This window comes from Diospyros lotus, chromosome 10 (assembly GCF_014633365.1).
Source record: "Diospyros lotus cultivar Yz01 chromosome 10, ASM1463336v1, whole genome shotgun sequence".
NCBI lineage: Eukaryota > Viridiplantae > Streptophyta > Magnoliopsida > Ericales > Ebenaceae > Diospyros > Diospyros lotus.
In genome coordinates this window covers 10317500-10328766 of record NC_068347.1, presented here as the reverse complement: position 1 = coordinate 10328766, position 11267 = coordinate 10317500, and the positions used below count along the sequence as shown (strand labels likewise).

General features: G+C 34.1%; 1 protein-coding gene across 2 annotated transcripts; it reads left to right on the top strand.

Moving 5' to 3' along the window:
- The first annotated feature begins 5520 nt into the window (after positions 1–5520).
- On the top strand, positions 5521–8882 carry LOC127812240 (scarecrow-like transcription factor PAT1). 2 transcript variants are annotated; one of them, XM_052352623.1, is made up of 2 exons: positions 5521–5805; positions 6892–8882. In XM_052352623.1, the coding sequence occupies exon 2, from the start codon at positions 6959–6961 to the stop codon at positions 8594–8596; it is 1638 nt and encodes a 545-aa protein (XP_052208583.1). In that variant the 5' UTR covers positions 5521–5805; positions 6892–6958; the 3' UTR covers positions 8597–8882. The 2 variants fall into 2 exon arrangements, with proteins under 2 accessions (XP_052208583.1, XP_052208582.1); XM_052352622.1 differs by having other exon boundaries at positions 5521–5830.
- The last annotated feature ends 2385 nt before the right edge of the window (positions 8883–11267 follow it).

Sequence of the window (11267 nt, the reverse complement as noted above, 5' to 3'; positions counted from 1 at the left end):
GATCAACTCTTGAGTTTTCTCCTTGAGCTGTTAACAATCCTCAGTATCATGCCCATGATCCTTGTGGAAGTAACAATACTTCTTCTTCCTACACCTATTAGGAAGAGCTCTCATCAAAAGGGTCTTTGTAGATAATCCTTATCTTCTATGACTAGTAAGATCTCAACTTGCCTAGTATTAAGAGTGTAGCAAACCAAGCTTCATCAATTACTACTTGGACCTAAGTGAACGTGAGCCTTTCTTAGGCAATCATCAAGCTTGGACTTTGAAGTTTACTTTTTCTTCTCCTATTTCTTCTCAAGCTGCTCAATGCATTTGACTTTCATCATCTCCTCAACATTGATGTATTTGTGAGCTGAACTATGGATCTCCGTAAGAGTTTGGGGTGGGATCTTTGCTAGGGATTGAGTAAAGGAAAACACCCTCAGTCCATTTTAAAAGGCCACCATTGTAATCCTTTGATCAAAGTCTTTAATAGTTGAGATCTTCTTATTAAATCAAGTCACAAAGTCTTTCAGTGACTCACCCTAGTTCTGTTTGATATTTACCAAGGCCATGGAGGACTTCTGATTGTGCTTTAAGGGCACCTAGTGCGCTAGGAAGCATGTCTTTAACTTTTCCCAATTGTGGATAAAGTGGTGCAAGAGGTTGGAATACCAAGTTTTGGCATGCAACTCCGGTGTGGCCGAAAAGGCTCGGCACCACATGGCGTAGCTTGGACCACAAGTCATTTCGCTTTTAGAGTCTCACCTTCTGAAGAAGGAAGAAACTCAAGGCTTCATCTTCCAAGTGGTGTTGCTCACACTCAAAGTATCAAGAATTGTGATTCTTCTATTATTATTCTTTTTATTGATGTTACCTATTCCACTAGTGTTGTTCATCCTAACGATACTACTAGTCCTAACGTTGTTCTTCTTGGCATTGTTGTTCGAACTGGTAGATGTATCCTACGAGCAAGTTAGTAAGTTGTTACACCTATCCTTTTTAGATAAGCCAATCAAATTGTAGGTAGGAGAAGGTTCTTAAGTAGCAGTTGATTCTCTGAGTTGATACCACCTATCTAGTTGTGAGATGGGTCACACTTAGGAGCCAAAGCCTTGTGAGTCGAAGATTAGCCCCATGATGGGCACGAAATGATAATGGAATGAAAGATCAATCACCATGCTCTGTCTCGAGATCTGCACATTTGGATTAACACCTGGGGGACTATGCCTACAAGAGAATGAGGAGGGGTTAGGTCTCTTGTTTTACCTCCGATGTTGAATTAATAATAGTAGTCGAAAAAGGTAATGATAAGTTTCTAGTTAGATAATTTTATCTGTAGGGGTTCTCCTTTTATATAGACTGAAAAGGCAAATATGTGGAATTATTCATGAGATTATTGTGATTTTTGAGATTTTCTTAAGGATTCTCGAGTTTGACTGATTCACGAGTTTAATTATTATTAAATAATAAAATCTCTAATTTAAATTATGATAGATTTATTAAATTTGATCTAGATTCTTCTAAATTGAGATTTGGGAGTTGAATTTGGGTTAATTCTTTCAATTTGAATCTGCGCCAAAGGAGATGACAAGTATATCCCTTATTGCTCTGAATTTCGAACACGAGGTTAAATTGAATTTTTTTTTAAAAGAATATTTTAATAATTTTATTGTGATACGTCAGGTTGGAAATTGAAAGAACCTGTCAGATGAAGTTGATATTGAAGGGAAGTAGCCTTGCCTCTCTCGCGCTCTCTCGCTTAGGTAATGCCCTGATTACTGTCAAGGCATGCGTCGTTTAACTTAATCCGTTTACTGGGCGAAAACAACCCCTTAAAAGCGTTTACTTTTCCTTGGAGCTGCGCCTTTGTCAAGAGGCATGATATCATGTCTCACCAATCATACCAAGGCCAACTATGTATTATTAAATTTATTTATTTATCCAATGGCTACTTGTCTAAAGAAATTCTATTGCTATATTGCTATATTGCTTTGGTAAATACATTTTAATTCTGAAAAATATCATATTATAGTATCAAAGATACAAATTTAATTAACCTAGGCGCATTGTTTCAGTGCAAAAACCATTATCCAAGTTGATAACATACGGCCACTATTAGCGGTAAGCATTTAGTCTGCAAATTGTTTAAATCGAATAGATTGAACTTGTGTTAAAAATTAAATCAAACTGACCAAATAGATACACAAATCAAACAAATCGAAAAAATTAAAACATCGAACCGACCAAAAAAACAAAAAAAAAATTGGTATTATTTTTGACGTTTTAGTTGATTTGATTATTTTAATTTTTTTTATACGGAGACCGAATTGAGTCGAAATAATTAAAATTGTCAAATTTAAAAATTAAATCAAATCAACCTACAACTTCGGTTCGACTATTTCTGTTTAGTTAAAATGCTACTCACCCATAACCACTATAATCCATAAAATATATTAGAAATGGTCATTAAAAAATAAATTCAACCAAAGTAATTTGAATAATACTATACCTTTTTGTTAAAAAAAGAGATAAAGTTACTACAATTGATTAATGCTATCTTAAGACCAAATGGTCTCTCCAAAAGGTGAATTAAAGGCTTCTAAGACCTACTCATCCTAACTTAAAGTGGTTGAAGAGCCTTGTCCCTTATAATCAATATTAGTTCTAGGCAATGATTAATGATAATTAAGTACATGTAATGCATATCATTTCAAATAATGTAGATTTATTATACTTCATTTTTTTGTTGGGTATTATATTTTATTCTTAAAATTAAATATTTTTTTCTAGTTAGTGTTAAAATAAATTCATTTATTATTAAAATTAACTAACAAAAAATATTAGGCAAAGTGTTAAATTGTTATTTGTACTTTGACTTGTTGAGTAAATAGGCCATGTGTTTTGAAAAGAGTCAAATAAACTATTTTACTTTCAAATATTGAGTCAGATTAGCTATTGTAATAAATATCGTTAGATGAGAATGTTAAATTTTTAATTAAATTTTAAAAATAATCAAATAAATTATTATATTTTAAATTTGGGATCACGTTATTCATCATGGTATATGTCATCTTAATGTTATTAGATGATATTTAAATTCCATTAACGATATCAATTATACCTCAAACTTTAATACAAATATTTCACCTAAAATTCCATTCTAAACGGTTGTGACTGTGATATAAGATTATTGCGTTATGAAGTGATTACAATTGTGTTGCATTCTTAAAATCTTGATTTGAACTTCGACTTAGTCACTTTGCCCTCGTTCTCTCAAAAAAATTAAAATAGTCACACGTATCTCCTTTCATTTCGCTAAAATTTTTCCTTAATACAATAATTCTAAATTATAATCACCAGCGTTTTGAATATGATTTTGAGTATAATTTCAAATTAGGATTTAATTAGTGATATAATTAACACTATTAATATAATTAAAATACCATTCAATTGGCATCAAAATAACATCCTCCATAATAGTTAACGTGGCTCTAAATTTAAAAGTACAATGGTTTAATTAATATTTTTTAAAATATGGTGACCAATTTTGTATCATTCTCAAATATTTGAAAGTACAATGGTTTGATTAATACTTTTTAAAATATGGTGATCAATTTGGTATCATTGTCAAATGTCATCTACTATAGTAATTAAAGTGGTAAAACAGTTGAAAGTAGAGTGATTCATTTAGCTTTTTTTTAAATATATTGACTAATTTGACCTCAAAATAAATGTACAATTGGTATGTTTGGCACATGATATTAAAAATATTTAAGCTTAAAAATAAGACATAAGAGAATTAAAATTTAGGTGGAAACCATGCTTATTTAACACTTTCTTATCCTTTTAAAATAAATGTCTCTCCCTATATATATATATAGACACCAGAGGGGTGGACATGGTACACAAGTGTAAAAAAAATTAATTTAAAGTTTATTTGATTACATTTGAAAATATTAGTTTAGACAAAATTTTAAGCAAAATGAGTTTTGTTATAGCTAGTGGCGGGCCGGCCCAACCATAAAGCCATATATGCCATCGCATAAGGCTCCTAAAATTAGAAGACCCCAAATTTTAAAAATTTGTAATATAAATATATATTTTTTATTTTTTAATAATAAATATTTTATTAAAAAATTAAATACAAAACATTATAATTTTTTTTTAACTTCCTTTCACCATTTTTTAATTTTTAATCGTTGATCGCCTAAAGTTGCTCATTATTGATGAATTTTATCTTTTTAATGTTATCAGTTTAATATTTTGTTTTGTTTCTTTCTATAAGAGAATTATGAATATATAGTTTTTATTCACATTGATTTTCTTAAAATTTTAAGAAAAATTAGTTTTATTTTTTTTATTTATTATAGTAAGTTGTTTGGCTTTTTTTTTTTCTTTTATGTCTAAGACATTATATTTTAATTAAAAATTTATTGTCGTTAATTATTATATTTTATAGTTGATTGAATTTTAATTTTTTTAAATAAAATAATTAAATATTTGTATAAAAAATATATTATTTATTTACATCTTTAATCATTATAATGAAGTTGGGGCTCTAGGTAAAAAGATTTGTTGAGGCTTTCGAGTATTAATTTTTTTAGAGTGTGTTTGATAGCATTTAGCTGGAAAAGAAAGTGTTTTCCAACTTATATGGAAAATAAAAACCATCTCCCCCTAGATAAAATTTTTCGTGGAAAAGAGCCAAAAACAAGTTTTAATGGTTGTACCATGGAATTCAATTCTATAGAAAATGTAGTGTGTCAAACACCCAAGATAGAATTCAATTCATTGGATATGACATTTTTCATATATTTTTCATGCTGTCAGGCGTCCACAGGTATGTTTTATATATTCTTTATGTTAGGAGAATTGTATCATCTAAATTGATAGTTTTGATTCATATATTTTGCCTTTCAGTCTTTTATTGCGATATTCAGCTATGCCTAACTTAAACACTTTTGAATTTTTTTCTTTCAATGAATTCTTACTTACATAAAATAAAATTATATAAGAAATTAGTTATTATTTAAAAGTCATAAATTTAAACCTTATTAACTATTTAATTTTTATTTTTTAAGTAAGATACATGAAATATTTTAAAAAAAAATATTAACAGAATTTTAACACCAAAAATTAATGTTTTTGTATAACAATACATATATATATATAATAGAATAAAATTACTTTTAGTCCGGACTACATTTACATTTTGTAATCTGAGGTATAAAATATTTTAGATGTCGCATAATAAAGTATATAAAAATAAAAAATATAATACAAATATTTTATAATTTCGACTACAAAAAATATCTACCGTTTAAAGTGAAAGTAAGTGATCTGTACGTAAGCATGTATATAATTTAACTGCTGTGGGAGGATATTTTTGGCAAAAGACGAGCATTGATGCTACAACCGTCTCCCCGTCTAAGCAAGTGGCAATATCGTAAATTTTGATGAAACTGAAGGGCCTTGTGGAACCCGAAGTTTTTATAAAGCACGTCAGGTGCTTTGCCTCTTTCCAAGTAGACTTGTTATGCATTCCTCTCTCTCTCTCTCTCTGGCTCTGTCTTTTTATACGTCTTTGTGTGGAGTGTGTGGGTGGTAGGGTAATGGGAGCGTGAGATTCGTCAATTAGGGTGGTGGGTGCATCAAATTTACCGACGTGATGTTTCAAAGCTGAAATTACACTTTCCCGACTCTGTTCTTCTGCTCAATTTTCCCATGTGATTGATTTAAGAGGTGTTTTCTGTGATTACCCGGTTCAAATTCAGGACTGCCTGGGCTCAATCTTGGATCATTTCCAGTTACTGTAAACGGGTCGGTGATAATATATCACTTCGAGGTGTGTGTGTGTGTGTGCGTGCGCGTGTTGCTTGAATTGAGGGTTTGGTTTTGTGTTTACTGGGTTCAATTGTTTGATGTCTGTTTGAGTTATGAGCTTATTCACGTGTTGTTAAGTTACTGTACTTGTTGTTGGTCTGCTGGATTTTTGATGATGCTTGCGGAAATCACATTAAGATAATGGGATTTGATGATGTGAGTTCTGGAATCAATTTAATCTGATGTTAGTTTCAAATTTGTGAATTCTGCCTTACTTGAACGCAGTTAATGGTGAACATAATGCTGCTTGTCTTATATCATTCCCGTAAGAGTGATGATAATTTGTTCAAATTTCTGTTAGAAATTTTCAAGTGTACTTCTCATCATAATATGTTCATCAAGCGTTTCTAACAGCAAAGTGTGGTTTGATTTTTTGTTTTCTTTTTCTTTCCTTTGCCTTTTGGATTGTGTTGATAATATGGAGGTGGGGGAATATGTATCTTCTTGGTTCACACTTTGTTTTTGGCAGGGTCCTTTTGCACTCATTTTCATGCCTTGTTTCATTTCAATCCAAGTATCTTCTTTTGTTTCAATTTAAGACTGCTGAGCTTAAATTTTTTTATCAAGTATCACTGTTGCCCGGCAGAGGAGGCACTCATATGTTATTTGCATTAAAATTCAAAAGAGAATGTTGTCATAGATCAAAATAGATCTTTTGGTTAACCATCCCAATATATTTGTGGAGGTTGTATGAGGGAGAGATGTTTGATTTGATTTCATAAGAGGTTATTTTAATAAACTGAGAGACGATACTGCTCTATTTTCTTTAGAACTTCTACGATCTTGCTTGGTTCTGTTTCAGTTATGTTTGTTCAAGATTAGATGCCCTTCAATTAGAAATCATCTGGGAATTGAGACTATTAATTGCTGATACTTTAAATGAAATGTTACTTGCTGATAAAAAGATAGTTGTTGTCCCTTGTTCATTTGCTGGTTATAAATTAAAATCAATGGCTTCCAGAGTTGCGGCCAAAGTTCCTCTGAAAGGCTTCACATCTGACACTCTTTTTTTGTAAACTACAGATAGCACCCCATCAAGAAAAGAGAACCAGGTAATCTTTATTAGTATTGTGGCCAGGCATACTTTTTCATGCTGGGTTCGCAACGACACAGAAGATCAGTCATGTCCAACACATTATACTATCAGCCTGTCCAAGAGGTCGAGGGTTATTGTTTGCCTCAGTTTCAAACTATAGATCACCAGTCCTGCTATTGTAACAACAGCCTAGGGAGTCAATTCTCTATTCAGAGTTCCCTTGGAAGGTACAGTACTCTGGAATCATCCCCCCCGACTGGCTGCTGCACTGTTTACAATTCACCATCCATTGTCAGTTTGTCACCCAGTGGAAGCCCCATGTCACAGCAAGAGATTCAATCATATCGACCTGACCTTTACTGCTCTCCGGATAATAATCATGTATCCCCTATACGTGCTCCCTGTGTAAGCGATGATGTTAAAGAGTTTAGGCACAAGCTGCTTGAACTCGAATCTGCAATGCTGGCACCTGATCCAGACTTGCCTGAAAGTTATGAGACTACTTTACAGGTAGCCGTGGCCTCACCAAAGATTGAAAGCTGGAGACAAATGATGGACGCAATTCCCAGAAGAGACTTGAAAAAGGTTCTTATTGCGTGTGCAAAAGCAGTATCAGATAATGACATGTTGACTGCACAATGGTTGATGGCTGAATTGCGTCAAATGGTGTCAGTGTCCGGTGAACCAATCCAACGTTTGGCAGCATACATGTTGGAAGGTCTTGTTGCGAGATTGGCCTCCTCGGGGAGTTTGATTTATGAATCTTTGAGATGCAAAGTACCGGCAAGCACTGAGCTTCTCTCCTACATGCATATTCTTTATGAGGTTTGCCCCTATTTCAAGTTTGGCTACATGTCTGCTAATGGTGCCATTGCAGAAGCAATGAAGGATGAAAACAGGGTTCACATCATTGACTTCCAAATTGGTCAGGGGAGTCAGTGGGTAACTCTGATCCAGGCTTTCGCGTCTCGGCCCGGTGGGCCACCACACATCCGTATAACAGGTATTGACGATCCCACGTCAGCTTACGCCCGTGGAGGAGGACTCAACATTGTCGGACAGATGCTATCTAGGCTTGCCAATGCATTTAAGGTTCCATTCGAATTCCATGGTGTTTCCATACCTGCCTGTGAAGTTGAGCCCGAGAATCTTGGAATCCAACCTCACGAGGCTCTGGCGGTGAACTTTGCGTTTATGCTGCACCACATGCCGGATGAGAGTGTGACTACACAGAATCACAGGGATAGGCTGCTGAGGCTTGCCAAGAGCCTGTTTCCCAAGGTGGTAACCCTGGTTGAGCAAGAATCCAACACAAACACTGCTGCATTCTTCCTGCGATTTCTAGAGGCGCTCGACTATTACACAGCCATGTTCGAATCAATCGACGTGACACTTCCAAGGGAACAGAAGGAGCGGATAAATGTTGAGCAGCACTGCTTAGCCAGGGATGTCGTAAACGTGATAGCGTGCGAGGGGACTGAGAGGGTGGAGCGGCATGAGCTCCTTGGGAAGTGGAAGTTGCGGTTCAGAATGGCGGGGTTTACGCCATGCCCCCTAAGCTCTTTGGTAAACTCCACCATCAAAAGACTGCTGCAGAATTACTGCAACAAGTACAGACTAGAAGAAAGAGATGGAGCCTTGTATCTTGGTTGGATGAACAGAGATTTGGTTGCTTCTTGCGCCTGGAAGTAGAAAACTTGCTTGCTGCTGCTTGTGTTTTGTTTAATTTCTTCGGCTGCTTTTGCTTCATCGTCATCATCAAAATTCTCTGCTTTCTTTCTTTGAGAATTGGGGTTTTGTAATTGGTTTCAGTCTCAGGGATGATGAATTTTGCTGTTCTCCTCAGCTGTTGATTTTGGAATTCTCTCTCTATCTATGTTCTCAAATGGGATTTTGCTTGGACGTTACCTGAACCTACGATTATTCTTGAATCAACAGGTCTCACAACTAAGGCAATAAACTTGTGTATGCTTGTTCATGTTTTCTCTTTTTCTATTTTTCTCGATGAAAAGGGATAAGTTGGGTACAGTGAGATTAGACTCGGCCCGCCGTTCTATACATAAAATTAGACTCAAAAAGTTTCTATCTACTAGTGAAAGCACTAATTGATCCAATTATACATAAGAAGTATTCATGCCACCGCCACTTATTATTACATCTAGGCAACAACAATAGCATTTACATAATTAGACATGACATCAACCAAATACCTCTTGTTTAGTTTCATTAAGTTGGGCCCCTTGAAATTAATTCTCTTTTGGGCTGAATTTTTAAATTCTTTAAAAAATATATTTTTTAAATATGTTGAATACAATTTTGATTATTTTATTGTAAATCACACCTCAATTAAAAATAAAAATACATAAATCAAAATCATATATCAAATAATACAAAAACAAATTTAAGGAACTTGCTCTAAAGCCACAGCATAGGCGTTGACGCGACAGAAATCAGCAAGGCCTCATTGATACTGGAAATAGGCTAACTACAAAGCATTAGTTGCCTTCACCTCAAAATCCTTCAACTAGCTCACCAAATTAGTTACACTATGCCAAGCCTTCCTTTTTCAAGCCAACACCTTTGGTTTAGCCTTTGCCTGATGTCGCTAGCTTCAGATCTTGAACATTTTAGTCCCCTGCTCGCAAGATTTCTTTCACAAGTTAAGAGTATTCTTCCTCCACGATCCTATACACCTTCTAAAGCTAGCTATAAGTTGAGGTTAACACCCGAAGCTCGTCCTAAACCCATGACTCAACATCTTTCTCTTTCTTAATGCCCTTCAAGGACTCTTGTTAAAGATCCTCGTGCTCATCAATCTTATTATTCAATCCCTTGACCTCAATCTGGACATTATTTCACTCCTCCTGAAGTGTTTTAGTATTACCCTCGACCACTGACAGTGGCTCCCTTGGCACACTCAATTGTGCCTCCAGATCACACGCCTAAGCTTCCAACTCAAATATGCGATCTGTTTGTTACTTTTGCCGAAAACCTTGAGGATAGTTGGCCCTTCAACTATACAACAACACCCCCCCCCCCCCCCCCCCCCCCCTCCCCTTTCTCCCCAAGCATTATCTAAACACTTTAACAAAAAACTCTGTTGTTCTAACATGACCCCATGAAAGTTCGTGAAGTGAAATGGGGAGGGGCTTACATACCTTCAACGCCTCGACATAATGGTCTGGTTGTTAATCCACTAGAGGAATTCCTCCTGTAGCTTGACCCTCATCCTTTTTGCCCCTCAATAGCAAAAGCTACATGATAAATCGAAGTCTTATCATAATAGTGTAGGAGGAACCCGAATTAACCCCCATGACAACTCAGTCCTTCTCCCAAGAACTATATTCAAAACACTCCTTGCCTTTGTTTTCAGCCCCCACATCCACCCCTGGAGGAACCGACCTCACTGGCACCACAACTAGGGCATCAACCCTTTCACTAGCATTCTGTTCCAATGACACTTTCAAACGTTCGTGCATCAAGGCACTAACACTCAGTGCTGGCTCCACCACTGTGGTTTGAAGGAATTTTTGAATCGAAAAAATAAAATTTTTAGTCATAAATACCTTTAGATCTCTCAAATGGAATAGATTTGGAAGGAATATTGTTTTGTTTTTGATAAAATATTTTGATGATAAAAAACTACGTTGCAATTTGAAAATGATTAGTGAAATTAATTTGTAAAATATCTAAAATAGTTTTGATAATATTGTTATTCAAAACCTTTATATATTTCATTGATGCCAAAAGATAAAAATCCAAAATATCTTTTCAATATAAAATCTTTTAATGGAAAATACTTTGATATTGAAAATCTTCATTTTTAAAATGAAAATAAAGTATATATTCTTGAAAATGCAAAATGAAAAATCCATTTATTATCTAAGGATGTTGTTTCAATCATTTTGTTAAATCATATAAATTCCTTAGTGGAAATATCTTGGAAAATATATTTTTATCATTCTGTAATGGCCTGACTCTTGAAGCCCCTGCTAGTATAAAGGATCTGTGAGAGGGTCATTAATAGTGTTAAGCTCAAGGGTAAGTAAATACGATTTTGATGATAACAAAAATATTTTTATTATATAAATGTATTTCTTTTTCATACAAAAAACAAATTTAAATTTATTTGAATTAAAAGTGGGCACAAAGAGTAAATTTATTTTGAATTAAAGATAGATTGCTTTTAGACATGTTTCTTTATTTTGATCATTTATGTCTCAAAAGTTTATGTTTGAATTTTTATTTCTTGATAAATGCATTTCTTATTTATGCAAAAAGTACATTTATTTTGAATTAAAGGAGAATTATTTTTAAACATGTTTTCTCTTTTTCATACAAAAAATAAATTTATTTTGAATTA